We start from the raw sequence: 26,644 nt of genomic DNA, 5'->3' as shown, positions 1-26,644 counted from the left end.
AAATACCCTCAAATAAAAGCTGACAGTCTGCAGTTAAAGCACATATTGTTTGTTTCATTTGGAATCCATTGTGGTTGTGTATAGAGCCAAAAATGTTAGAATTGTGTCGATGTCCCAATATTTATGGACCTGACTGTATGCATAAGGACTCTGCCTGTTGCTTTCTGAATAAGCTGAAGTTGTCCCACTGATGCAAATTGAGCATTCAAATAGTCTAACCTGCGTGATATGAATGCATGGACCAATTTCTCACAGTCAGGTTGAGGTAAAACATTCCTCATTTTGAATATGCACTTTAAAGTGATAGAAAGCCCATCTAGTGAACAAACCAGTTATCAAACCAGACTTGCTCATTGTGTTTCCGAGAAATGAATGATAAATATGAACAAATGTTCTCTGACCTTTTTGAGCAACAACAAATATTTGCCTCGTCTCTGTTCAGTTCTAAAATAATGTTGAAAATGATGACAGCAGATACTATGATCATTTATTGCTCCATTAATTTGCAAACAAGGGTTAGATCATTGGAGGAAAATGATGACTACAACTGTGTATCATCTGAATAGGATATTTTATGCTGGAACATGTAAAAGCTAAAGAGTAATAGTCCAAGAACAGACAACTGAGGAACCCCTGATTTAATTTGTTACATTTGTCCAGATCTAAAAACCACTAACTGAAGCATATACACTTCCTTCTTTAAGATATGATGAAAACCTGACCCATTAAACCAGCTGACCCATTCGGGGAATGGACACAGGAACTCTGGGGATGTCTTGTGATGTTTGGCTGTTCCTTTATATCCAGTGGACATGCAATTGCATTTAGATCTGCAGACTTTGCAGGTGGGATCAACAGCTTGGTCTATTCTTCTGAGCAAGTCTCAAATGAAGTGTATTGTCCTGCCCCGCCGTCTGGAGGTGCCTTTGAAGTGAATGTGAGCATCACTGTTTTGGTGAGTGGTGTGCGTCACAATCACATCCACATGAATGCCAGGACTCAAGGTTTTCCAGAAGAACATCTAATTGTACATATCAATTCACCTGCCATATTTTATTGTTGCATCTCATCAAATGTTGCAGCTCTTAAATTGGAGTTGAGGTTATATTCATTATTTCCTTAATTTCAAGTTCAAGTTCAGTTTCCAGCAACATTTAAATCACTCTGGCTTTTTATTTCGTATTTACTTTCTTCAAAGCCTCTGCTACTTTGATGAACTGTAAGACTGGCATGGTTGTGTATATAAGAAAACAAAACTGCTACTTACTAATGAACTGTTTGTTGAAACTTTTGTTCATTATAATCATAATTGTGTGCTGTCAACATTTTGTCTAGCAGCTGGATGACAGTCACAACAGTACTATTGTCTGCTGTGTCAGAAGGACAAGTAAAAAAATGCACCTCTTAAATGTTGTCAGAAAGAAAGGTATAAAATTCATTATTTGCATTTATTTTGGTAGGAAGCTATAACAGGAGAATGCTACTGTTTTATAAAATCAACACCTCTGGCCTGAACAACCCCTGAAATATAAAATGCATCGATTATAAAACCTTTATGCTATAAAAATGTATAAAGTTCACCTGAGGTATAATCTCCTTGGTCATTAAAATTACAAATTCAAGTATATAATCAAAACACTCTTGTACCTGTACAGAGTAAAGCAGTGCACTTTTTTTGTGCATTTTGTACTGTTGTTTGAATGAGTCCTCATTCATCAGCAGAGTCTGAGTCCATAACCACATTCAGTTTGAGTCCCACAGGAATATGGTCCGTAAGCCCAGCCAGCTGAGTTATAAAGGTCACCTCTTCAATTTCCTAAATGGAAAAAAAGATTTTATGCATTTTCTAATGATAAATTATTCTTCTAAATGAGGAGGCTGTCAGTAGTTCTGCAATTTGCAAATATTTTCTGAATGATCTACAGATATAAACATTTCAAACACAAATGAGCAAATGAAAAGACTGGGGACTGAACACAGGGAAATAAGAGAGGCACATACTGTTCGGCACTGCTTCGAAATGGAGCTTTCGCGGTACAGGATATAGTCGATCCGTCGTCCGATCCACGGCTGGTCAGTTTCAGGGTACACCAACGGAAAGTCCGCCTTAGGTACAGGAGGAGCGATAAACCTCTTTCTCAGATCCTCACTCTCCAAAGTCCTACAAGAGCATGAAAAAGACAGGGCAGGTTGCTGTAACCATAAACAGTGTGTAAGGATTTCTTATCAGAAATTTAGTTTTCCTGAAAACAACAAAAGTGGCAAAAGTACCTCTGTAGATTTTCTGGGGTGTTTACATCTTCTTCATACAATGTGGGCTGTTCCAGCAGAGTACCTTCAAAAACAAACCATAAAAATTCTCTAATCTTTGTTGAAATTTGTCATATAGTCAAACTATGAAGTGCTACAGGGAATAAATAGTACAAACCGGTGACCCAGGGCTTCTCCTTTCCAGGTCCGGCCCTGCAAGGGTCTTTGTATTCCTCAAAAACAGAGTGACTCTGTTCCTGACGATCATCTAGATGAATACATTTTAAAAACTGGTTAAAAACACAATATTAACAAAAAGGAAAAATATTAACAGAATAAAGTCTTGCATGAGACAGCAACACACCAGGTGAGCAGTTGTCAAAGTTGAAATCTCCACAGAGTACATCAAAAACAACATCCTCATCAGGTTGTTTGTTGGCAGCTTGAAATTCCGCGATCCACTTAGTTACCATTTCTAACTGGATACAACGAATTTCCCCTTCACCTGAAATAGGATTACACAGAGGGTCTCCTAAACACAACTTAAAATTAAAAAATAAAAAAATTTAAATATGAAAAGATTTTATAATTTGTTTAATTAAGCCAAATCAGAAATTGGGACCTACCCTCTGGTGCATGAAGGTGTGTGCAGTTAAAATAGCCAACCACTCTCTTCTGTTTCTGGTTCTTCCCAATAAGCACCTAGAAATTAAAACAAAAACAAAAAAAACAATCATGGCATCATATTTTCTGTTTATTCAAACTGATACAAAAGCCCAAGTATTAATTCTATTTTACATAAAAGCAACAAAGTCCAATGAAATCAACACTCAATACCTCACTAAAAATGTCTGTAACTTCATAAGATGACCCTCCTTATTATGCATGCATCCACTACTTTATATCACATATTTCCACATCATAAAGTTAACTAATGGACCTAAACTGACTTCTAAACTTTTTGAGGTGTCACGAATTTTGCTCACAGTTTCAGTTCTTTATCTCAGATCAGCTAAGCTCTGATGAAATTTCCACTTCCTGTCCATAAATATGAAAGCATACTTCTAAAATGAAACGTTGAACACAATTTATCCCTATACGATGACGTGCAAGCATCCAAAACTAGCAGATCTGAAGATTTCAAAACAAAAACAAAAAAAAAAAGGGAAAAAAAGAAAAGACAGATTAAAGAGGGGGACGTTAAGCAATGCACCTTAACAGAAAGCAGACCCTTGGCAGCCAGTGCATCCTCTCCTCGGCTGTTTGGAAAGCAGTGGTACTGGGCCTCGAGGACAGGGAATCGGCTGGCGAGGAAGAGCCCACTGTTGAAGAACTTAAAAGAAGAACATCTGCATGGTGGCTGGCATGCATACACACCTATATCATACAGTATGTGTCCAAATTCAAGCTTCAATATATTGGTGAGCTTCCGTGCAGCCCTCTTATCAAACACTTCTTCAAGGCACAGTATGTCGACGTTGGCTGGAAACAGTGGCGATATCTCCCAGGGTACATCACTCTGCTGGCGGAGTCCCTGAGAGCTCAAAGCTCGGGGATTTTGCTGACTTGATTGGTCCTGTTGGTTAGAGTTACGGTTGGAATTGAGGAGGGGAAAGGTGGACTCATTCAAAGGCTCTTCTGTATCATCATTGGGTACACAATCTATGTTAGAATTTAGATTTAGATCATGCATTTCAGCTGGGTCAGGATGTTGACTTACTGTAGCCCCGTATGTAGGTGAGTTCACTGTGGGAAGAATGCTGCTGGAGGGGCTGAGAGTACCACAGCTGCTGGGGGAATCAACTAATATCCGGATATTAGGGCGAGATATGCCCTGCACAATGCATTGGCCAATAGCAGTTGCCCTACGTTGAGTGTTAGCCAAGTTGTTAAAGCGAGCCAGGCTGTCAGGCAGCAGACAAAGGTTGGCTGAAGCAAAGACAAATGACGCCTTACCAGTCAGCTCAAAGCCCTTGTTTGTTGCCTTCTCTGGTAAGGATGGTATCTCTCTGTGGTAGCTAAATGGCCTGCGGCAGGCCTGAAGAGGTGCCCAAAGCAGAAAGCCAAGAAAAGCCAAAGGGGCAGTAGCGAGAAAAAGAATAAAGAAGGTAATGGAGCCAAAAAAGACCTCGAGGGGGCGAAGATAGCATTCCTGTTCCAGCCGCTGACTTTGCTCCAGAGTGGTGGACTTGCACACAGCAATGAGGCGATCAAGAAACCAGAAACATGGCACGATAAAAGCCCATCCCACAGCATGGATGCCTGCAACAAAGCCATTAGGAAAGGCAGAAGCCTGCAGGGCCATGTTGATTTACAGTCTCTAAACAACAATCAACAACGTCAGAGCTTCTCGGCCTGGCCTCATTCCTGTGCAGCGTCTCCTCTTCATGGGATCCACTGGACACTGAAACAAGAAAAAGGAAATAATCGTTCTCATGGAATAACCTGCTTTACGACTTCATGCCCGTACATGCATTTCTGGAAAGCATGAAGCAACTGGCATCTGCACAGAACTGAAGGCAGTATAATCAAATGCACAGGAAACAACAGACAGCTTACTCATTGTTTACGCAATGCATAATGATTGCTTTTAAAAGAAGAGAAAAAAAAACATGCTTGAAACAGCCTTGACATTATCCAGCTGTCACCATCTGTAGAGTTTTTATTTAACTAAAGGCAGAGTAAGGCTTCAGTGAAAATTTGCCTTGAGCACCACACCTTTGTGTCTTTACAGATCTAACACACCATCTAAGGCCCATGAGTTTATGTAAAGTAAAACAGTACAAATGTTTATCTTGTTCAAACCTTGTACTGCTGCTTTTTGTCGTTTGAAAAGCACATACATACAATTATATCGATCCAAGGCGAGCATATTCTCTATCAGGGCGTTAACTGTAGCAATATGAGCTGGTGATGCATTTAATTCACAGTGAAAATCCAGATCATACTACAAACACTGCTTAACAATGGACCCCCAGGGTGGTGCGTTCAAAGGTTGAGGACCATTTCTGACTTTCGATTAACATTCCTAACTATTAAAAAAAATCACGGAATAAAACTAGGTTACACAAACACAGGCTAACGTAACTTAAATCATCATCTAGCCTCTTAATCAGCAAGAGATCTCTGTGCCACTGCTCGCAACATACTTGTACAGGTAAATGTAGCTGAATAACACGTTCTCTCTTCATCGGCCATCTGCAAGTAAGCTTAAGCTAACCGTTTCACTTCTCAAATTCATACTTTTGAATTCCCACAATCTTTTTCTCAGTAAATGCTAACACTTCTCTTTACATGTCGTTTATCATTATACACCCTTGATGTTGCATTGCTAGCTTAAAACACCAGCTAACGTGGAAGTCACACGTCTACTTACCTTAGCATGTAAACTGGCACAGTCCGTTTGATGAACCCACATAACGAGCAGCCGGTTGAAATGTTTATTTTATTTCATTTCTTTGTATTGTTCGCACATGCTCGGTATAAAACACGTACGGTCTAGCTTGAAAGCAGATAATAACATTAGTAAAGCAGTCCTTTTGAACATACATAAAACCATATTGCTCTTATTGCTCGGTGTGTGTCACGTTATTAAGCCACACCCCTACAGAGTGGTCATGGTGTCTGCCCCGTATGGCACGTGACCTCACCTGGGGCGACCTACAGCATCAGCTGCTGTTGTTCGCCAAATGAAAAACTCCATTGAATTTGATATTTCTAAGTCACTGTGCTGTTTATTTTCCATACATGTGTTTTTTTCTTGAATTGTTTTAAGTATATTTACTTATTGTTAGTGACGTAAATATGACTTAACGTAACAAATGAAACTTTCCGATAATAAAAGTAAAATTATAAAGTCCTACTTGACGACAAACTAAACTACATACTGCGGAGCCAGCAACTGTCCTGCTTCAATTTCAGTTTTTAAAAATGCATAGCATATACAGTAGGGGAGACCGGGGATAGTTGTAACGTGGGTCAGTTGTAAACACTTCCAATTTCTCTAATCAGGGCTAAGTTTCAAATGATGTGACTCATCCTGTGCATGCCCAATTCAGTTCTGCTATCACATGTGAAAAATCAGCACATTTTGTCAAACACAGACAATTTAACACGAAAAAAAGTAATTTGTATGCCAAAAAGTAAGTTTTTCTACTTCATTTCAATTTCTAATAGCATTATCTGCTTTGCAGTTAAACTCATCAAACTTAAATTGTGTTATTTGTATGTCTATGGGGATATATTCTGTGTAGGTCTTTAGTGCTAATGTTTTAGCCGTTGGCTGTAATGTTAGCTAGTTCATGGCTATAGGAGTCTGGGTCAGTTGTAACAGCAACAGTCTGGGTTAGTTGTAACAATAACGCAGATGTTACAACTTACCACACTATTACTTTAACTTATATTAAACAAGTTGGGGCAACGACATCAGCAGAGAGAGGTTCACTGGTCGCATTTGTGTATGCGGTTAATGCCATTGGCAACACAATTCCTCCACTGTTTGTGTTCCCACACATACACATTCCCACACTGTGTCAGAGATGGACCAGTAGGAAGTACTGGTAGTGGAAATAAATCAGGATGAGTGCAAGAAACAGATTTCCTCATCTTTCTGAAGCACTTTGCAAACCACACCAAGGTAAGCCATGAAAAAAAGTAATGGAATTGCGATGCTGGTGAACAACTACATTTTTTCAGCTTCATTGTTATGTTCAAAATTGGTGCAAGAGTTGTAGGTTATAATGCCCACTGAACCAATGAGGCCAAACTCAAGGAAGACCAACCAAAATGAACGAAATATTCAGTTGCAGAAAATTCTATAATTTGTCTTTTTTGGGGGGTTGGAATATGTTCAAAAGTTAGATTTCTGCATTCTGTCACACACACACACACACACACACACACACACACACACACACACACACACACACACACACACACACACACACACACACACACACACACAAATGGCTCTAAGTGCATTCATGTGTTGAATAAACAAAGATTACATGTTAATATTTTGTCAGTACCCTTATTTCATTGTGTTACATTTCACCCCGGGATATGTTACAACTAACCCAGACTATGGGGTTAATTGTAACATTTCACTCTTTGTGTTTGAGACCATACCATGCAATGGGTAATTGTGCTGCAGAGAAAATAGCTGCACTATTTAATAGCCGAGACATGTAAATACTTTGCATTACATTTTGAATCCACTACCTTAAAAGAGCTTCAATTTACAGACAGAAATGTGAAAAATGTTACAACTATCCCCGGTCTCCCCTACTGTGCAAAAGTCTTGTGTCAACCCTAACGTAACTTTTAGATACTGTTCATCTGCTGTAGATAGATTTTAGACTCCCTTCTCCCTTTGTCCTAAACTTATCCAATTTCCTCTTATTTATTCATTCATTTATGTATTTATTAGGGACGAACTGCACAACATGGTAACAACAGCTCTTTGTAAATCACCTTTTAGGTGCAGAAACACTATTTTATGTCAAACTGTGTCGTCTCACGTGGTTTAACAGACAAGCAAACAAACAAATTCGTCTGACTTAATCAGGCTGAGGAAGCAGCCAATGTGCAAAGAAAAACTTTGATAGATCCTCAGAAATCCCGAAAAGTTATTTTTCAGGACTATTTAAAAATGACAAGAACGTCACTGCAAGCAAAAATGAGGGGTGCCTTGAGATTTTAGAAAGTACTGTAGAATAACAGATTACTTCACATGTGAAACAAAGCGAGGAAACAGAACTCCAGATTGCATTAGACCTATATCGGCCATTTTGTAGTATCACCTCTTTAAAGTTAGGTCCACGAAAACTTCCTGATGCTGTATCTCATGATCCCCAATGTTGGGGATACCATAGCAGTCCACACTGCACTGAATATTGGCTGAAATCAAATTACTGTTAAGACATCTGTCATCAAGCTGTGCTTCTTATTTGTGTGTGACAGTTTTAAACCCCCTGGATACTTCATTGTTTTTCTGGTTAAATAAAGCTGGCTGATTGGTGTTGTTGAAATGACTAAACACATGTGCAATTGTGAGTTTCATTTTTGGGTTTCTCTATCAAATGGCAGACATTTTTCATTAAGCACAAAATCATAGACACACATTATTTGCTATGTCGAATCATTTATTCCAGCTTCAGGATGGTGCAAAGCCAAATTTGGATCTGGAGCTACCAAAAAAGAAGTGGCTTTCTGTCCATTTCTGCCATCATGCAGAGGCAAGTGAGCACAACCAGCAGGTCCTTGTGAAGCTTTCTAGGTGCAGTGGTCATTATCACCTTCTTCAGGAAGTCTGGATTATTGTAGTCCATTTCCTGTGTGCTGTGTTCACTTGGCCTTTCCGTTAGGATCCCGTAGGTGTTCACAATGAACTCAGTAAAAGGAGGGTGAAGTGCTTCTTTATACCCACGCTGGCTCAGCCTTTCCACGAGCTCTGCATGCCTCTGAGTGAGATGAAGCTGATAGCCTTGGTCCACCTTCCCTGTCAGTGGATGTGTGCTAACCTGTAATGAGTAAATAAAAGGTGAATATGAGCACTGCCATATTAAACAGGAAACTCCTCAACAAACACATTTGTACTAATTAAATTGAGCTCCTCATTATATCATTGTGATAATTCTTACCTCTATGATCTTGTTTGGTATATTGGCCATTATGAAACCGTAGAGCCTCGTGTGACCCTGGAAGATGTAGGAGAGAATTCTCCTATCCAGCTGATAGCAAATCTCTCCAAGAAGCCTGTTTGGGGCTGAAGATAGATAATAAAAATGAATTATTCCTTTCTTAGAGTGTCAACAGTGCAATTACAGCTCAAACATTTTCTACATTTGAAGTAACAATCACCCTTGCTGTCAAGAAGAACATCAGTTCTGCGGCTGTGACGCTCAGCTGTCTCATCTGCGTCTGTGTGCAGAGAGCTTTGGATGAAAGACTTGAAGTCGATGGGAGACGAAGATCGATGTTCCCATTTGGGTTTGGTTTGTTGCAAGTCTTTTCTGAATTGTTTCTCATCAAAGGTGCGCTGCCACTGAGTTAATGGTTCTGTTCCTGAGATGGAGCAAACTGATAAAAAACAACGGCCTTGTTATTCGTCATTAAGAACAAGCAGAAAATCAGAGGTATGTGCACAGTGAAAGTTGTCTAATAAACCAGTGATTATTGCAAAAGCTTTTCTTTGATTGTAACTCCAGAGTGGAGGCGTAACCCCATCACACTTGTTTCAGTCCTTCTGAGCTGGTTGACCCCATGGCATAGACCTGATTTTAAAGTATGGATTAACCGAAGGATTAGAGAGTGTGTGTCTGTAATGACATTCCCCCCAAAATGTCCCATTTTATAACCCAATTTGACTTAAATTACCCCTTTTATCTCTCTAGTACTTTATATTATCGTACTGTATTTGAACCACTCTTTTTTTAACCACAGATGCCTGAAAAGCATGTTGCTCGTAATACGCAGGATAACAAATACGCCTCTATAAATTAAATTAAATAAAAGCAATTGTCATTATGCTGCACATGCATTTACCAAGGATCTATTGTTGCCCTCGCTAGCCTTTGTACGCTTCAAAGAACGGGGCAATGCCATTCAAACAATTAACTTGAAAATACTTTAATGTACACTGAAAAGAATATTTATTTGTCATTAATACAGAGAGATTGAGGACAAAGTGATTGGACCCAGGCTATTTTTCTTTAAAATAGCCTGGGTCCATTTATTCTACTACGAAGTGTTGTTTTTTAAAATGCTGGATCTACATATTAATCTACGATCTACGATTAATAAAATACAGAAAAAATATATTTATAAATGCTTACACTTTACTATACATCACGTAGACATAACATTACTTGTTTAAAGAAGTAAAAAATATAGATTTCTAAGCAAAGCCAGTCAGAAGTCAACACTGATGCCACCACCTGGTGGCAAAGAAAACCACAATACCTGTTAATTCCTCCAGAGTGTCTTTGTTGAAGCTCTCCATCCTAGCTCTGAGGTCTATGTTTTCTTTGACCACACTTAATATCGACTTCAGCTGATCATTGTCCTGCCTGAGCTGGTCATTTTTTAACCGCAAGGCCACAGCAGTTTGCTCCAGATTCATTGGAGGGTCTCAGTTTCACAGCTAAGCCGCAAAATGCCCCCAAAACAAAACTGTATCAATTCAAATGACAACAGAACTCTGGCAGCAGTTGACTTTGACAGGATTCTTTTAGTTCAATGAAAACAGAGAAAGAGAGAGAGAAAGAGAGAGCGCATCAAGATTTTAAGTTTCCTCGATACATGAAGGAATGACCATTAATTCATCACTTTTTAAAAGGTTTCATCATTGGATTAATCTTGCCTAGCTGTCATGGAGTCGCATACATTTATATTTAGGTTTGGCTGCAGTTACGGTTTCATCTACTGCACATTTTAGCCCTTATTTCTGCTGGGTTTTTTTAGGTTAAGCATTAAAGATTCACTTTTGATCCCAGCAAACAAAAATTTGACAAAACAATCCCAAAGTCACACGTCTACTTACCTTAGCATGTAAACTGGCACAGTCCGTTTGATGAACCCACACAACGAGCAGCCGGTTGAAATGTTTATTTTATTTCATTTCTTTGTATTGTTCGCACATGCTCGGTAGAAAACACGTACGGTCTAGCTTGAAAGCAGATAATAACATTAGTAAAGCAGTCCTTTTGAACATACATAAAACCATATTGCTCTTATTGCTCGGTGTGTGTCACGTTATTAAGCCACACCCCTACAGAGTTGTCATGGTGTCTGCCCCGTATGGCACGTGACCTCACCTGGGGCGACCTACAGCATCAGCTGCTGTTGTTCGCCAAATGAAAAACTCCATTGAATTTGATATTTCTAAGTCACTGTGCTGTTTATTTTCCATACATGTGTTTTTTTCTTGAATTGTTTTAAGTATATTTACTTATTGTTAGTGACGTAAATATGACTTAACGTAACAAATGAAACTTTCCGATAATAAAAGTAAAATTATAAAGTCCTACTTGACGACAAACTAAACTACATACTGCGGAGCCAGCAACTGTCCTGCTTCAATTTCAGTTTTTAAAAATGCATAGCATATACAGTAGGGGAGACCGGGGATAGTTGTAACGTGGGTCAGTTGTAACACTTCCAATTTCTGGTGGTTTAACAGACAAGCAAACAAACAAATTCGTCTGACTTAATCAGGCTGAGGAAGCAGCCAATGTGCAAAGAAAAACTTTGATAGATCCTCAGAAATCCCGAAAAGTTATTTTTCAGGACTATTTAAAAATGACAAGAACGTCACTGCAAGCAAAAATGAGGGGTGCCTTGAGATTTTAGAAAGTACTGTAGAATAACAGATTACTTCACATGTGAAACAAAGCGAGGAAACAGAACTCCAGATTGCATTAGACCTATATCGGCCATTTTGTAGTATCACCTCTTTAAAGTTAGGTCCACGAAAACTTCCTGATGCTGTATCTCATGATCCCCAATGTTGGGGATACCATAGCAGTCCACACTGCACTGAATATTGGCTGAAATCAAATTACTGTTAAGACATCTGTCATCAAGCTGTGCTTCTTATTTGTGTGTGACAGTTTTAAACCCCCTGGATACTTCATTGTTTTTCTGGTTAAATAAAGCTGGCTGATTGGTGTTGTTGAAATGACTAAACACATGTGCAATTGTGAGTTTCATTTTTGGGTTTCTCTATCAAATGGCAGACATTTTTCATTAAGCACAAAATCATAGACACACATTATTTGCTATGTCAAATCATTTATTCCAGCTTCAGGATGGTGCAAAGCCAAATTTGGATCTGGAGCTACCAAAAAAGAAGTGGCTTTCTGTCCATTTCTGCCATCATGCAGAGGCAAGTGAGCACAACCAGCAGGTCCTTGTGAAGCTTTCTAGGTGCAGTGGTCATTATCACCTTCTTCAGGAAGTCTGGATTATTGTAGTCCATTTCCTGTGTGCTGTGTTCACTTGGCCTTTCCGTTAGGATCCCGTAGGTGTTCACAATGAACTCAGTAAAAGGAGGGTGAAGTGCTTCTTTATACCCACGCTGGCTCAGCCTTTCCACGAGCTCTGCATGCCTCTGAGTGAGATGAAGCTGATAACCTTGGTCCACCTTCCCTGTCAGTGGATGTGTGCTAACCTGTAATGAGTAAATAAAAGGTGAATATGAGCACTGCCATATTAAACAGGAAACTCCTCAACAGACACATTTGTACTAATTAAATTGAGCTCCTCGTTATATCATTGTGATAATTCTTACCTCTATGATCTTGTTTGGTATATTGGCCATTATGAAACCGTAGAGCCTCGTGTGACCCTGGAAGATGTAGGAGAGAATTCTCCTATCCAGCTGATAGCAAATCTCTCCAAGAAGCCTGTTTGGGGCTGAAGATAGATAATAAAAATGAATTATTCCTTTCTTAGAGTGTCAACAGTGCAATTACAGCTCAAACATTTTCTACATTTGAAGTAACAATCACCCTTGCTGTCAAGAAGAACATCAGTTCTGCGGCTGTGACGCTCAGCTGTCTCATCTGCGTCTGTGTGCAGAGAGCTTTGGATGAAAGACTTGAAGTCGATGGGAGACGAAGATCGATGTTCCCATTTGGGTTTGGTTTGTTGCAAGTCTTTTCTGAATTGTTTCTCATCAAAGGTGCGCTGCCACTGAGTTAATGGTTCTGTTCCTGAGATGGAGCAAACTGATAAAAAACAACGGCCTTGTTATTCGTCATTAATAACAAGCAGAAAATCAGAGGTATGTGCACAGTGAAAGTTGTCTAATAAACCAGTGATTATTGCAAAAGCTTTTCTTTGATTGTAACTCCAGAGTGGAGGCGTAACCCCATCACACTTGTTTCAGTCCTTCTGAGCTGGTTGACCCCATGGCATAGACCTGATTTTAAAGTATGGATTAACCGAAGGATTAGAGAGTGTGTGTCTGTAATGACATTCCCCCCAAAATGTCCCATTTTATAACCCAATTTGACTTAAATTACCCCTTTTATCTCTCTAGTACTTTATATTATCGTACTGTATTTGAACCACTCTTTTTTTAACCACAGATGCCTGAAAAGCATGTTGCTCGTAATATGCAGGATAACAAATACGCCTCTATAAATTAAATTAAATAAAAGCAATTGTCATTATGCTGCACATGCATTTACCAAGGATCTATTGTTGCCCTCGCTAGCCTTTGTACGCTTCAAAGAACGGGGCAATGCCATTCAAACAATTAACTTGAAAATACTTTAATGTACACTGAAAAGAATATTTATTTGTCATTAATACAGAGAGATTGAGGACAAAGTGATTGGACCCAGGCTATTTTTCTTTAAAATAGCCTGGGTCCATTTATTCTACTACGAAGTGTTGTTTTTTAAAATGCTGGATCTACATATTAATCTACGATCTACGATTAATAAAATACAGAAAAAATATATTTATAAATGCTTACACTTTACTATACATCACGTAGACATAACATTACTTGTTTAAAGAAGTAAAAAATATAGATTTCTAAGCAAAGCCAGTCAGAAGTCAACACTGATGCCACCACCTGGTGGCAAAGAAAACCACAATACCTGTTAATTCCTCCAGAGTGTCTTTGTTGAAGCTCTCCATCCTAGCTCTGAGGTCTATGTTTTCTTTGACCACACTTAATATCGACTTCAGCTGATCATTGTCCTGCCTGAGCTGGTCATTTTTTAACCGCAAGGCCACAGCAGTTTGCTCCAGATTCATTGGAGGGTCTCAGTTTCACAGCTAAGCCGCAAAATGCCCCCAAAACAAAACTGTATCAATTCAAATGACAACAGAACTCTGGCAGCAGTTGACTTTGACAGGATTCTTTTAGTTCAATGAAAACAGAGAAAGAGAGAGAGAGAAAGAGAGAGAGAGAAAGAGAGAGCGCATCAAGATTTTAAGTTTCCTCGATACATGAAGGAATGACCATTAATTCATCACTTTTTAAAAGGTTTCATCATTGGATTAATCTTGCCTAGCTGTCATGGAGTCGCATACATTTATATTTAGGTTTGGCTGCAGTTACGGTTTCATCTACTGCACATTTTAGCCCTTATTTCTGCTGGTTTTTTTTAGGTTAAGCATTAAAGATTCACTTTTGATCCCAGCAAACAAAAATTTGACAAAACAATCCCAAAGTCCACATGCTAATGAGACTAGATATCAACAAAGCACTCTTCTGGCTAATTAAAACTCCTCCTGGTAAAAAAAACAAACAAAAAAAACCCACCAAAACAAAAAGAAAAAACCTTGGGATCATTTTGGCAAACCTTTGTCCTTTTTAATGGTTTTGTTTGGCATAGGATACAATTTTCTAAACCAAAATACAAGTTTTGTACATATACTGCAGAAAACTGTAGCAATCTCTAAGCTGGAGGCTATGTGGTCCTACTTACACTACATAGCATCATACAAAAACTACATTTACTGGGTGAAGCAAAAGCAATCTTCAACTATGTAACGAATACACACTACAAAGCAAAGCAAAAATCAACATTATCAGAATTCGCTTCTGTGTTTGAACAGAAAACAGTTTTGATTGTCGCTCCCTTTGCTCAGCCTCCTCTGGCTCTGCCAATGATGGCGAGAATGTAGAGGAAGATGTTGATGATGTCTGTGTACAGGTTTAGAGCAGCAAAGACGTATTCCTCGGGACTCAGGGCCAGTTCCTTGTTGCCAAGAAGCATCTGAGTGTCCACAGCCAAGAACTGCAACACACAAATTTAATACAGTCAAAGATTTTCACCAATAAATAACAGGAAAAAAAAAGAAAAGAAAAAAAAGTAAAATTTATATATAAAGATCTGACTTCTGTTCATGTGTGGTGCAACATTAGTTCCAGTTTCCATTATCCAAATTACAGTTAGCGCCACTATCAAGCTACGGAGATAGGTTGGTTTCATTTTGCTTGTCCAGATGAACATTCAAATAACCTTTAAAGCTTCAATAATGTGTCTCTGCGAAACCACCACTGTTATTCACTTTCACTTTATTCCCTTTCCGACCAGACTCAACATGCCATTCGTTTAAATGTACACTCACCAGTCACTTCACTGGGTATACTGGTTTAACTGCTTGTTAAAGCAAATATCTAATTAGCCAATAACAAGGCAGGAATATGTAGCTACAGCTAAAATGAGCACCAGAATGGGTGGAACCTTGGCAGATAGGCTACAGCAGCAGAAGACCACACCGGGTGCAAGGTCAGAATTTGGTGTAAATTATAAAAAAGCATGGATCCATCCTGCCATGTAGAATTAGAGTTCTGAGAGCAAAACGGGATCTAGCCTGGTACAGCTAACAGTGTCTGGTGAGTGTAGTCCTTTAATTATTAAAAAGCTGTTCTGTGATGGTAATGTTTCTGAAAACAAACACTGCTGTCACACTGAATGTTTACATCTTTAATGCTGCCTGGGGTGCTGTGGCAAGTCTGGGTTGAAGACAGGTGTTTCTTAAAGTCTGTCTTGTTCATTTCTTTCTTCCTTATTTTCTGTGACTGTCTGCTCCTTCTTATAACCACTGACCAGACTTCTGTGAAAAGCATCTGTATGAAATCCAGCCACAAGGTACACGAATAAACCCTGAACTCTAAAGAAAGACCCTAAACAAATGTCAGCTGATTACTGTTGTTTTGATGTGTGACCAATTTAGATTAGGTTACAGCATCACAAAATAAAAGCACCAACACAAAATTTCGCACAAATCCGACCTAGCAGTAGTGACAAGTTTGTTTAAGGACTTACACAGGTGAAGAGTAATGCTCCCAGTCCAGCATAGACAATATGCAGGATTTTGTCACGGATGAAGATGCAGAGGAAGCCAAAGACAATCAAGACAATTAAACAGACGAAAAGTACCCCGTAACAGGAAGTAAAGTCATACTTGGTCTGTTGGAAGAAGAAAAACCTATGATTATTTACATATTGAAGAATGATTAACGCACTCGACATGTAGACCAGAGGCAGAGATCTACAGGTACAAACCTGCAGAGAGAAGATGACCACCGTGAAGCACACAATTGCTGTGATGCCCACAGCCATGATCACCGAATCGGTTTCATGGAAGCTGGCGATCATTCCCACCATGTAGGACATACTTAGAGTCAAAATGGACTGTAAAGAAGACAAGCACAGTACATCAGCGGGCAGATAAATCACAGATGATTTTACAGTTACACAACTTTTTACTGTAAACCTCAAGTACAAAATGTCAACACTTTAGGACAAAAGCTGCCCGACCCCTCGACTTCTTATAAATTAACCAACTCAGTTTTTGAAAGAAGGAGTTACATAAGTGCAAGTAGGATTTCCTTCCCCAAAATCTACACAGTGACGAAAACACCCCCTGGCTTACCAGTGCAACCAGGTTCCAAGGGTGTCTACGACGAACATTTCCACAGCAGCTGATCACGCAAATGGACACAAAGAACACAATGTAGGACACCAAATATGTCCACATGTTCGCCGCTACAAACACCTTGACCTGTTCCACAAAGGTGAAAACAGCCACGAATGCGAATGTCACCATGAGCTGAGCGGTTAACACCAAGAATACCTGTAGGGAAAAGTGAACACACATTTGTAAATAATAAACAAGGTAAATATCTTGTTTGTACTGAAGTATCTGTTTGACCCTACCAAGTAGGAAATATTAGTTTTAGTCATTTGTTTCAGCTTTAAGTAACATAACCCTGCTGATTATTTCAAAGATACTTGATGAAAATATTACAAATATATGTGGCTCAAAATAACCGAAGCATCTTCTTACCTTTCGTATAAACGCTCGTCGTATGGTCTTGTTATCCAATCCAAAATCAAACTCTTGATTCTCATGAAAAGCTGGTGGATCCTCATTATGGAAAACTTCTCCTGCAATGGCAATGACAAACTGAGAACAAAGTTAAAAGAAAAAAAAAAGTGGCAGTGTTTCAAACACCCACCTGCGATATTTTCATTAAAGCCATATGCTGGTGGAGGATATGCAGGATATGATGGGTTGGCGAATCCTGACTGTCCTTGGTTGGGGTTCACGGCCATTCCGAAATCTCCCGGGACACCGGGTGCAAACGCAGTCGGTGGAGGGAAGGGATGGACACCAGCACCAGGTACGTGGCCCTCGAGCGTACTTGGACCCGGCACGTTCGTGCCAAAGGCAACGGGAAATGCTGGCTGCCCGGGGAGAGGTGGCTGAGATGCTCCCACCACCACGGGAGTGTATTCAGTCTTCTCGGTAGTCATCTCCGCCTTAGATCAGGAGCAGATACCGTCCGGTGCGCAGGGATACGAGATAACCTCTGAAAAGCATAAAATACAAAGAAGAACAACAAATATGCTACTTGACAGATAATGTTGGCAGCGAGTATACACATACACACGCAGCGATACAGAAGTCACGTGGAAGCGGTTACTTCCGGTACCTATTGTTTTCCCACAAACACCGATATCTCAATTAAAACAAGCGTTTTGTAACCACTGTACATATTGTCAGTGCTTCTGCCGCTAGCACGAGTCCACATGTGGAGCTCACTTGACACCAGGGTCGAAAAAAAAAGAAAAGAATCGGCACCGTTTGAAACATCCCGAGAATCGCGAGGTTTACAGGATAAAAGAAATAGGCCACAAATCTGACTTTCATCCACGAAACCACCCTTTAGCTCACGTATTCTGCCCTCTGAATTAAAATAAGACATGGGAATACATGTCATATTTCTGACAAAGAACGAATTAGCATGTGAGTTTTTTTTCTGTTAAATTGATTAACATAATATAGACATGTTTTTCTAAAAAAAAAAAAAAAAAGGCAGGCGAAAGGAAGCAGAGATCAACAGTTATGATAGCTGAAGTCTCTAAATGCTACTCACAGTGCTGGGAAGAAACGTTTCAGTTCCAAATGGCTTCCCTTTGAATCATTTGTGGGTGTCGTTTTGCAGGTTTTTTGAATTTTAAGGCACTGTGATTGCTAAAGAACGACTTCCTCTTAACGCGCTCGACAGACGGAATGCGTTCACGAAACATGGGAGAAATGGGACAGGTGATACCGATGTTCTCACCGCAATGATTTGCGAGCTTTTTCTTTCCGTAAAGATAGAAAGTTTTCTGATAGGACACTGGCTATATATATTTTTTTATTTTATTTATTTTTTTTTAAATACGTCACATAAACACCAACACTCGATATCAACTAAGCCATGTTTAAATTTATTTTAAATGAGTTACTTTGACCGACGTCAGGTCATGTTCGCTTAACTTTCACGTGATTAACCAGCATTTTTGTAAGAGAAGATTTCGCCCCCTATGTCATTGGTATTCAACGTATAGTGTGTGCATAAATGCTTTAGCAAATCTTAAAATTAAAAACAAATCAAAGAACCTCCTTAAGTAATTTTGATATGGCTTGAATGCGTCAGGCCTGGCAGTGCCGCTGGCCTTCAGCTCCGCCCAACGTGTGAGTAAAATTGAAAGTAATGTGCTCGATGTAAGACAGGCGTTCGTGGGAAAACATAACCACAGAGCTCAAGGTGTCACGACTCAATGGTGTGCAATACTCACATTAACCAGCAGGTGTCAGGAGGCAGCAGCTTTGGTAAGAAAAACCGAGAGATATTAGAGAAAAATCGTTTATTAGACCTGACACAGAACCTGACCTATAAGCGGTTCCATCTGCTGTTCACTGAAGCCTCATCAAAAATGGTCTCAGAGGAAGGTGGCTGTCAAGACGCCATTCTTAAGGATTGTCAGCCCTGAACATGAGTGAGGACACATTTTATGGAGTGATGAATCCAAAGGTGAAGGTTTTGGGTTCAAATCATCATCGGTATGAATGGAAGAGGTCAGGAGAGAGAGATAACAGCGAGTGTTTACAGCTATCCCTAAAACACAGTCATCTTGATGGAGAACAGAGCAAAAGGCAGCCAACATCCAAAGAACAGCTTTAAACGTCCTTTTAGAAACCTGGAGAATCTTCTTTCATACTGCCAAACAATTAAACAAGAACACAGAAACAGTTGAAGGTAAATTTTGATTTATTTCCCAAATAAAATATCTGTATAGTTGAGTCATGCATTACAAGGTCAACAGCTGTTGCTCTTGCATCAGAAAACCTTTAATGTCAAAAGACATAAAATGTGATCAATTTTAAAAACAGCCTCAGTTATCAAATTAGTCAAGTATCAAAAGTGACATTAAAGAGCTATTAATCTATTAGACAACATAAAAACAACAGAACAGTATAGAAAAAAAGAAACACTTTAAAGTTACTGCTACCTTTCCACTCATCATTTGTTCTTTATACAGACGACAGCTTTGCAAAGCCTAGCGTTCACATCCATCATATGCTCTTGATCATGAGAAATGCAGCAGCACACATGGACATGTTCCACAGTAGACTTTTATACTAACATATGAAAACAAAGGGTTTATTGCTGTAAGGCTCCATAATAAATACATAAATAGCATAATTTAAACACACGATGAAACATTTTATGAAAATGAAAGATTCACATTCAACAGCGTTTCTTCCCTTTAGCTGAACATACTTGAGTGATTAAAAGGGAAGACGCGCGAGTGCTTTTACCAGCTTCAGCTGTCACCAGAGCATTTTGTCTTATGTACCGCAGAAAAAAATACTTTTTAAAAGGGATTTCTTTTCCCAAGGGTCTCTAATCTACCTCACTCCAAACAATAATATATATGTGTATATATATATATAAAAAGTCTTAATAAACACTGACGTTTCCATCAGTGCCTGGATAGCTTTGTGAAACAAAAAGAAAAAAAAATGGTCCGAAACTATTTCAATACTGAGAACTGCATGAAGGTGTAACATACTGTCGCCAGGTGTTATCGCTGATTTTTAAATTAGCGTGGAAGAAATCTGATCATAAGACATGAATGCACTTTGGACTTACCCCTGCAACATATATACAAAACTCAGCAACAGCTGTCTTGATGTCCAGTGAGTCAACTTCAGTTAACCTGACAAATTTTTTACTGCTGAATAAATATTAAATATTCATTTATATCCAATACTGATCTCACTTGAATAAAATATACATTCCTCACTTGTCTCAACATTGTCTTCTCGCTCTTTGGTAGAGGTTCTGCTTAGTTAAAACCTGGAAGTGACAACCTTTCTTTTCTTTTTAAATCAGCCTCAATCTGTCTGCATCTCCTCCCTTCACCCTCTTCGTGGAAAGAGCTCACCTCCCCTTCTTTTCTTTCTGTAAGGTAGTCTTAAAGGTTTTACTGCATGCGATCTGTCTGGAGCTGCTGAGGCTGATACTGACTGAAGGCCGCAGCAGCTGCTGCTGCTCCTGGGGTGGCAGCGGTGGCAAGCGGCTGCTGGACAGCGTACCCATACCCCGCTGTAGTCATGTAGCTCGTCGGTGCTGGTGAAGCTGCGTACGGATACTGCTCATAGGCAGCAGCTGCAGCAGCAGCAGTCGCAGCAGCTGCAGAGTACTGGGCATAAGCTGCTCCAGTATAGTCAAGGTATGGGGAAGTGGCAGCGGCAGCTGTTGCTGTAGCCGCAGACGGTTGTACATGAGGGATCACCACGCTGGGTTGGACAAAGGCTTGAGGGAAGACATAATGAGCTGGGATCCTGTAGGACACAAAGATGCACAGGGTCAGAACAGAGCCACAGTCAGTCATCTTTCCAACGCTGGAAAACTGAAAAGCAGGTGCCAAATATGTCAGTCCAGTCCTCAGAACACAGCAAATCCATTCATTAACGGAAAAAATAAAAACCCTACCTAGAAATGAAACGTTAAAAAGCAGCAAAAACCACAAAGAAACACAAGCGTAGCTTTAAATTTCAAAAAGCACCCGAATCTGAAACACAGTGAGGCATTAAAAGAAGACATAGCCAAGCTCTGCACCCCAACGCTTCACTGAAAACCATATTTGACAAAATGCGAGCTTATCGCAAAAACACAACATATCAGTTCGAGAAATGGACATGGTTCTGCCCACATACTGCAACACCAACACCACACATACAAGCATGCCCACACATGTTAATAGGTCCTTAAACGCAAAAGAAAAAGAAAAAAATGACTGTTTTGCACGTAGCTGTTAAAGTAACCATACAGCATCTTATCAAAAGTAGGTGCTTAGCTGTATCATGTTGTGCAGATGGCTGTTTGAAAAAGAAATAAAGAAGACTGTGTAATAAAGGGACATCTCCATTTGATGATGATGGAAACATACAACCTTTGTATCTGGGTAAACTTGCCTCCACTTTAAACTTCTGTCAGAGTCACGCTAACCAAATACACCGAGGAGCAGGTGTAAAGTATATTTATCCACTGACACGTGCACCTCTTCTACCCTTCCAGACATACCACCACCCCGCGCAAATACACACGCACGGCCAACTTGAGTGACAAGGGAGGCTGGCTGCATGCTATTTTTGCTCCTCTTGTCATCGCAAAAGGACAAGCTGATCTTCTCCTTCAGTGACACATGGCAGAGCTCTCCTCAACAACTGCCTACACCTCACTACGATCAGACTGAAGGTGTCCCCACTGATAAGTGAAAATGGGAGGCGAAACAAAGGCTAACTCTTTTGTCTTATAGAGGCACATCGATTCCAGAAAACTCCCAATGCTTATTTTTGAGCGTGACCCGTCTAATTACTTTAACAGCTTTCAACTTGACAAGACAGAAGCCATCACGCTGGTATCCTCGCTTTGTGACGCAACTTGGTTTTACTACAAAGTGTTTAAATGCTGTAAAGGTCACAGCTGACTTTAAGTGTGACTACTGAAAGGAGGGCATGGAGGTTTTGTCGTCCTGCAAGTGGAGAGCTAAATAAAGGTGCATTGTAAATCACCAGGGCACATGGGTAATCCCCAGCACATAACCAAAACGCCTCATGGGCGCATGGCTCGTCCCACCTGTCGTCCGCAGCCGAGCGGCTCCGTCTCTGCCATACATTATTAACAGCGCTGCTGAGTGACTCCCTTTTTTCCATCTGAATTTGAGAGGCCATGCGGATCACTGTAGCCAACAGCTGCTGCCTAAGAGATGAGCTAAGAGCTCTTGTCTTCACCCTATATTGCAGGGACTATATGAGCACACCTAAACTCATGTGTCACAGCTAAAATAATGAATTCATAACGCTAAAATTTCAGCAGAGTGATCCAGCTTTAATTTGAAACCTTTTTGTTAAAAAAATAACTTACTTCACCAAAGCACAGCCTTTCTGCAAAGAGGGAGGCAATCGAACACACTCATACACACCACTTGAGTGATGGCAAAAAAAACCCCACTGAATATTTGTGACTGATCAGAAAGAAAATGTTCAGTATATGTACCTGTAGATGTAAGCTACAAATGAAAGCAGTAGGTTAATTGAAAAAAAAAAAAAAAACCCAATAAAAAAAACAAAAAAACAAAACACAGCATCATGGGTAAGGAAACAGAAAATGAACTCCCACATGCAAGCCAGTGTTTGTTTTGTTGCCGGGGATTGAATTTGAAATTAACACACTGAGTGATCGTCAACCCCAACCCCTTTTGACAACAAAACACAGTGAACTTCATGTTAACCAGAAACCAGGAATAAATAAATAAAAACACAGGCTAAAGCACAATCATTAAAACGGGAAAAAGAATCAACACCCCATCGCAGAGTTATAACTCCCTATGATGACTGGAAAAGTCTGTATGAAAAAATCCCCTTCTGAACGCCCCACACCCCCCACTGCAAGTAGAAGTAAGCACACAGTTAAGCTGAACGCCACATCATACTGAAAACAAGGCACACACCAATCTATGTACTATGGAAAACTGAAAAAAAAAATCATCAAAGAAAACAACAACAGGAGAAGATTTCCATGCATCTAGTCACCATTTCTGTTCGTTTGTGTATGTCAGAGTATACAGGTAACACTTTAGCGCTCTGCCCAATGCAGACTCAGCTATTCCTCAAATCATCATGTCACTTCATCAGCTATTTTAACCGTTACCGACCCTGTCAGATCAGAGAGAAATAGACAACATGAAGACAAGTCCTGCAGTGGCTGGGGACAAACGCTCACTTCCTTCACAATCAACCTCAAGCAGAGGGGCACACATGTACACTCACATGTCATCAGTCAGGGTGAAACAGATGGAGGCAATAATAAATACACGTTTAAAACAATAATAATGAAAAAAATATAGTCAAGGGCATTTCTAATAGAGACAGATTTTTGTGACAGAAACAAAATGTAGCTTCACATACCCGTAAGGTCTCTGGATGAATGCTGGATGGATCTGAGGCACACCAAATGCAAAGCCTGGAGTTGATACAGACCATTGTGAAACATTTGTTTAAAATCTTTAAAATAAAAATAACCCAGGAAGAAAAATACCTACAAGTTTTCTTAGATTTGTTTCCATAAACTTTAATTAGCTTAATTTAGTTTAGTTCTTTTTATATTCGATTGTAAAAGAAAATAAAAACAAAACTGAGGTCCAGTCCCTCACCTGGCTGAATGACCCTGGGTTTGGCCCCAAGATACGCCAGGTTCACATTGGCTTTCCTTCCATCTATTATGGGGTTGGGGTCCTTGCAGGCTCGGTCGGCAGAGGCCCGGTCTGCCATGGTCACCTAAATTAGGACAACGCGTTTACCATGAGATTATACTCCTGCACGCGAAACAGCGCATTCTACTTGACTTGTTCAGCTGACCGGATCGTTATATAATTACAAGATTTACTTACGAATCCATAACCTCTGGATTTGCCCGTCTGCCGGTCAGTGATAACAACGGCCTCTTCGATTTCTCCAAACACCTCGAAGTATTTTCTCAGACTTGAGTCGGTTGTGTGATAAGGAAGACCTCCCACAAAGATCTTGGTGAAGGTGGTGTCTTTCTGTGCCGCGTGCATTGTGTGAAAGCTGTGTTTCAAAATGATTTCCGGGGAGTTTTAAAAGTTAGATAAAGGAAAGAGGAGCGTTCAGTGTGCGGACAGGAGGCCCCCCGAAAGTGTGACTGTGCGTCTGAAAGAGGAGGAAGACACCTGTTTGTTGTGTGTGTGCTTCCCAGTTGTCAGTGTGCGTGACACGGATCCTTAACTCCACCCAGATCCAGACCACCACACCGTGTTCAGGCTCCCTACTGTCGCACAACTGCTGAAACTGTCACAAGGGCACGCAGCGTAGAGCTGAATAAAGTTACTCAGTTACTTCGACCATGTATGTTCATATATAAGTTAGGGTTGACTGGGAAATAATAGCATGTTGGGAATGTCAGTTCTCCCCGGAAACTCGTGCAGTCCGTGGGTGCACAGCACTTGCTGGGGTGTAATTTAATAAGTTCATAATGAAAGTGCAAAAAAAAAAGCTGAAAATCTTGCTCAAATAATGTATTCTTTACTATCGTCTTAGTTTACTGTAGTATAAGCTGTTTTTTTGTGGGGGGTGTTTTCCCTATAGCACCTCCTCCTATTGGAAATAAACAGAATCAATCATCAATATCCGGATATAATAGACACTTTTAAAAATAGTTTGTTTTTTGTTTGTTTGGGGAACAATTTGGGGAAGTTACTTTACAGTTGTGGTTAGAAGTGAGCATGACCCGTCGTAATTTGGGGCTTTTAATAACTTCCATGAACTTTTTTTTTTCCAGGGTGGAGTTATTGCACAGCATACATCTTTAATGAAGAAAACAAGAATTGGGTGCACAAGTTTGAACTTCTTTTGGATTTTCTCTAATCCACACAGGGTTAAAAAAAAAAAAAAAAAAAAAAAAAATTTTATATATATATATATATATATATATATATATATATATATATATATATATATATATATATATATATATATATATATACACATACATACATACATACATACATACATACACACACACACACACACATATATATATACACATACATATATACACACACACACACACACACACACACACACACACACACACACACACACATATATATACACACACACTCAAATAATTACATATGCCTACTTAAATCTTTTAATAACTTTTGTCTTTTAACTTTGCCAAGGCCCATGAAGTTTCAGATTTGAGAGAATCAAAAATAAATTCAAACTTGTGCGTCCAGTTTAAAATAGTTAAATATGTATGCTGTAAAAATCATTCCACCCTGGAAAAAGAACAGTTTAAACAAATCCTTAAAAGCCCCAAATTACCATGACACTCATGCCTGTGATGAGTGTATGTAAACAGACTACCATAACTGTAGGTTAAAAGCACCTCAAACATGACACCACTGGCTACAGACAGGCTGGAAAGATTTAAAACTATTAAAGGGCTTCATCATTTTAAGGGGGCAACGTACTTATTCCTGTTTCCAGGATGTTTATATTGTCCCTGGCGATATTTCACACATGCTGCACATCTTAAAGTAAAATGTGTTCTATTATAACATCATTTGAAAGTTTGTTTTTTTTTAAACATGAGATTATTGTAAATTCATTACCCGTATGCTATCTTCTCCTGTACACCTTAGACATAGCATTCTTATTTAGATCTCAAAACAGTGCAGTTATATGAAAAAGAAAGTTTTCAAACAAAGTACACCCTCACTGCTTCCATAGTAATTAAGAGGGTAATTGATTAACTTGATTAACAGATCATTCACAGGTGTGTGTGAACAATCAGATGTGTGTTGACACAACGCCACGGTCTTAACCAGAGAGTGAGCAAATTCACCCCAAGGTCAGACCATGCAACACTCTGGGAAACTGCAAAAAACCAAAGAGCTACATCTCAGACTCTACAGGCCTCAGTTAGGATGTTAAATGTTAAAATTCATGGCAGTAAAATTAGAAATTAGGAAGAAGAATTCAGAAGGGTTGCCAGGAGAAAGCATCTTCTCTCTAAAAAGAACATGGCAGCACAGCTTATGTTTACAAAGTTTTAACTAAAGATACAACAAGACTTCGGGACGCTAGTGTGTTCTTTTGAATAATGCTGTGTTTGGTCAAAATCAGTCACAGACTATTGGCGCAAACACATCATTCCCACCGTGAACAAGGGTGGTGGAGGAATGGTTATTTGGGTTTGTTTACAGCCACAGGACTTGGGCATCTTGCAGTCATTGAGTTGGCCATGAACTCCTTCTCATTACCAAAGTAATGTAGAGTCAATGTAGGTAGTTCTAAGAGCTACTGAATCATAGGGTGCATTTAGATTTTCACTGAACTGCATAGAGTCCTGTGAAAACTTTCTTTTTGCAAGGACGTAAATTGCTGTATACTGTTGCTGTTTCCTATTCCAAATATTAAAACTGCACTACATCCCAGCATAGGACGGAACTAAAAACACAAACTGCTGGCTAATCCTACATTATCACCAGACTTT

General features: G+C 39.6%; 5 protein-coding genes across 8 annotated transcripts; all 5 read right to left on the bottom strand.

Annotated features, from left to right (window-relative positions):
• Positions 1 to 297: 297 nt before the first annotated feature.
• Positions 298 to 10,874, bottom strand: smpd5 (sphingomyelin phosphodiesterase 5). 3 transcript variants are annotated; one of them, XM_086312001.1, is made up of 9 exons: positions 5,627 to 5,854; positions 3,971 to 4,654; positions 3,464 to 3,826; positions 2,877 to 2,952; positions 2,615 to 2,755; positions 2,429 to 2,518; positions 2,272 to 2,335; positions 2,002 to 2,161; positions 303 to 1,816 (listed from the first exon to the last, which is right to left on the bottom strand). In XM_086312001.1, the coding sequence occupies exons 2-9, from the start codon at positions 4,553 to 4,555 to the stop codon at positions 1,709 to 1,711; spliced, it is 1,587 nt and encodes a 528-aa protein (XP_086168127.1). In that variant the 5' UTR covers positions 4,556 to 4,654; positions 5,627 to 5,854; the 3' UTR covers positions 303 to 1,708. The 3 variants fall into 3 exon arrangements, with proteins under 3 accessions (XP_086168126.1, XP_086168125.1, XP_086168127.1); XM_086312000.1 differs by lacking the exon at positions 5,627 to 5,854 and adding an exon at positions 10,793 to 10,874 and having other exon boundaries at positions 298 to 1,816; positions 3,464 to 4,654; XM_086311999.1 differs by having other exon boundaries at positions 299 to 1,816; positions 3,464 to 4,654; positions 5,627 to 5,856.
• LOC147319400 (speriolin-like protein) lies at positions 8,373 to 10,933 on the bottom strand. 2 transcript variants are annotated; one of them, XM_086312002.1, is made up of 5 exons: positions 10,793 to 10,933; positions 10,213 to 10,477; positions 9,112 to 9,330; positions 8,892 to 9,016; positions 8,373 to 8,771 (listed from the first exon to the last, which is right to left on the bottom strand). In XM_086312002.1, exons 2-5 carry the CDS (start codon positions 10,370 to 10,372, stop codon positions 8,439 to 8,441), a joined length of 837 nt encoding a protein of 278 aa, XP_086168128.1. In that variant the 5' UTR covers positions 10,373 to 10,477; positions 10,793 to 10,933; the 3' UTR covers positions 8,373 to 8,438. The 2 variants fall into 2 exon arrangements, with proteins under 2 accessions (XP_086168128.1, XP_086168129.1); XM_086312003.1 differs by having other exon boundaries at positions 10,213 to 10,393; positions 10,793 to 10,929.
• A 1,089-nt stretch (positions 10,934 to 12,022) lies between these two features.
• On the bottom strand, positions 12,023 to 14,161 carry LOC147319399 (speriolin-like protein). The gene is made up of 4 exons (XM_086311998.1): positions 13,863 to 14,161; positions 12,762 to 12,980; positions 12,542 to 12,666; positions 12,023 to 12,421 (listed from the first exon to the last, which is right to left on the bottom strand). The coding sequence occupies exons 1-4, from the start codon at positions 14,020 to 14,022 to the stop codon at positions 12,089 to 12,091; spliced, it is 837 nt and encodes a 278-aa protein (XP_086168124.1). The 5' UTR covers positions 14,023 to 14,161; the 3' UTR covers positions 12,023 to 12,088.
• Positions 14,162 to 14,399: 238 nt separating this feature from the next.
• grinab (glutamate receptor, ionotropic, N-methyl D-aspartate-associated protein 1b (glutamate binding)) lies at positions 14,400 to 18,322 on the bottom strand. The gene is made up of 7 exons (XM_086311997.1): positions 18,164 to 18,322; positions 17,243 to 17,596; positions 17,071 to 17,171; positions 16,657 to 16,857; positions 16,287 to 16,415; positions 16,047 to 16,190; positions 14,400 to 15,011 (listed from the first exon to the last, which is right to left on the bottom strand). Exons 2-7 carry the CDS (start codon positions 17,538 to 17,540, stop codon positions 14,859 to 14,861), a joined length of 1,026 nt encoding a protein of 341 aa, XP_086168123.1. The 5' UTR covers positions 17,541 to 17,596; positions 18,164 to 18,322; the 3' UTR covers positions 14,400 to 14,858.
• A 984-nt stretch (positions 18,323 to 19,306) lies between these two features.
• Positions 19,307 to 24,857, bottom strand: rbm24b (RNA binding motif protein 24b). Its single transcript, XM_086311995.1, has 4 exons — positions 24,015 to 24,857; positions 23,778 to 23,901; positions 23,533 to 23,587; positions 19,307 to 20,904 (listed from the first exon to the last, which is right to left on the bottom strand). The coding sequence occupies exons 1-4, from the start codon at positions 24,180 to 24,182 to the stop codon at positions 20,544 to 20,546; spliced, it is 708 nt and encodes a 235-aa protein (XP_086168121.1). The 5' UTR covers positions 24,183 to 24,857; the 3' UTR covers positions 19,307 to 20,543.
• Positions 24,858 to 26,644: the final 1,787 nt, after the last annotated feature.

The sequence above is a fragment of the Aulonocara sp. 'chitande type north' Nkhata Bay genome, linkage group LG11, assembly GCF_057382095.1.
Source record: "Aulonocara sp. 'chitande type north' Nkhata Bay isolate Kocher_YH1m ecotype deep benthic linkage group LG11, A_spYH_male_GT1.1, whole genome shotgun sequence".
NCBI classification, from domain to species: Eukaryota; Metazoa; Chordata; class Actinopteri; order Cichliformes; family Cichlidae; genus Aulonocara; species Aulonocara sp. 'chitande type north' Nkhata Bay.
This window is presented reverse-complemented; position numbering and strand designations above follow the sequence as displayed.

Bases quoted from the DNA above. Each gene is read 5' to 3' on its own strand.
- smpd5 (XM_086312000.1), bottom strand. From the start codon at position 4,555: ATGGCCCTGCAGGCTTCTGCCTTTCCTAATGGCTTTGTTGCAGGCATC. The intron at 2,953-3,463 runs GTGCATTGCTTA...TTTAATTTCTAG, and splicing joins AGGGTCTGCTTTCTGTTAAG to GTGCTTATTGGGAAGAACCA. The intron at 2,756-2,876 runs GTAGGTCCCAAT...ATCCTATTTCAG, and splicing joins ACACCTTCATGCACCAGAGG to GTGAAGGGGAAATTCGTTGT.
- LOC147319400 (XM_086312002.1), bottom strand. From the start codon at position 10,372: ATGAATCTGGAGCAAACTGCTGTGGCCTTGCGGTTAAAAAATGACCAG. The intron at 9,331-10,212 runs GTATTGTGGTTT...GTTTTTTATCAG, and splicing joins CACTCTGGAGGAATTAACAG to TTTGCTCCATCTCAGGAACA. The intron at 9,017-9,111 runs GTGATTGTTACT...ATCTATCTTCAG, and splicing joins TGTTCTTCTTGACAGCAAGG to CCCCAAACAGGCTTCTTGGA.
- LOC147319399 (XM_086311998.1), bottom strand. From the start codon at position 14,022: ATGAATCTGGAGCAAACTGCTGTGGCCTTGCGGTTAAAAAATGACCAG. The intron at 12,981-13,862 runs GTATTGTGGTTT...GTTTTTTATCAG, and splicing joins CACTCTGGAGGAATTAACAG to TTTGCTCCATCTCAGGAACA. The intron at 12,667-12,761 runs GTGATTGTTACT...ATCTATCTTCAG, and splicing joins TGTTCTTCTTGACAGCAAGG to CCCCAAACAGGCTTCTTGGA.
- grinab (XM_086311997.1), bottom strand. From the start codon at position 17,540: ATGACTACCGAGAAGACTGAATACACTCCCGTGGTGGTGGGAGCATCT. The intron at 17,172-17,242 runs GTGGGTGTTTGA...TTGCCATTGCAG, and splicing joins CTTTAATGAAAATATCGCAG to GAGAAGTTTTCCATAATGAG. The intron at 16,416-16,656 runs GTAAGCCAGGGG...TCTTCTTTACAG, and splicing joins CTTGGAACCTGGTTGCACTG to TCCATTTTGACTCTAAGTAT.
- rbm24b (XM_086311995.1), bottom strand. From the start codon at position 24,182: ATGCACGCGGCACAGAAAGACACCACCTTCACCAAGATCTTTGTGGGA. The intron at 23,902-24,014 runs GTAAGTAAATCT...GTCCTAATTTAG, and splicing joins AATCCAGAGGTTATGGATTC to GTGACCATGGCAGACCGGGC. The intron at 20,905-23,532 runs GTATGTGAAGCT...TGTGTCCTACAG, and splicing joins TTCATCCAGAGACCTTACGG to GATCCCAGCTCATTATGTCT.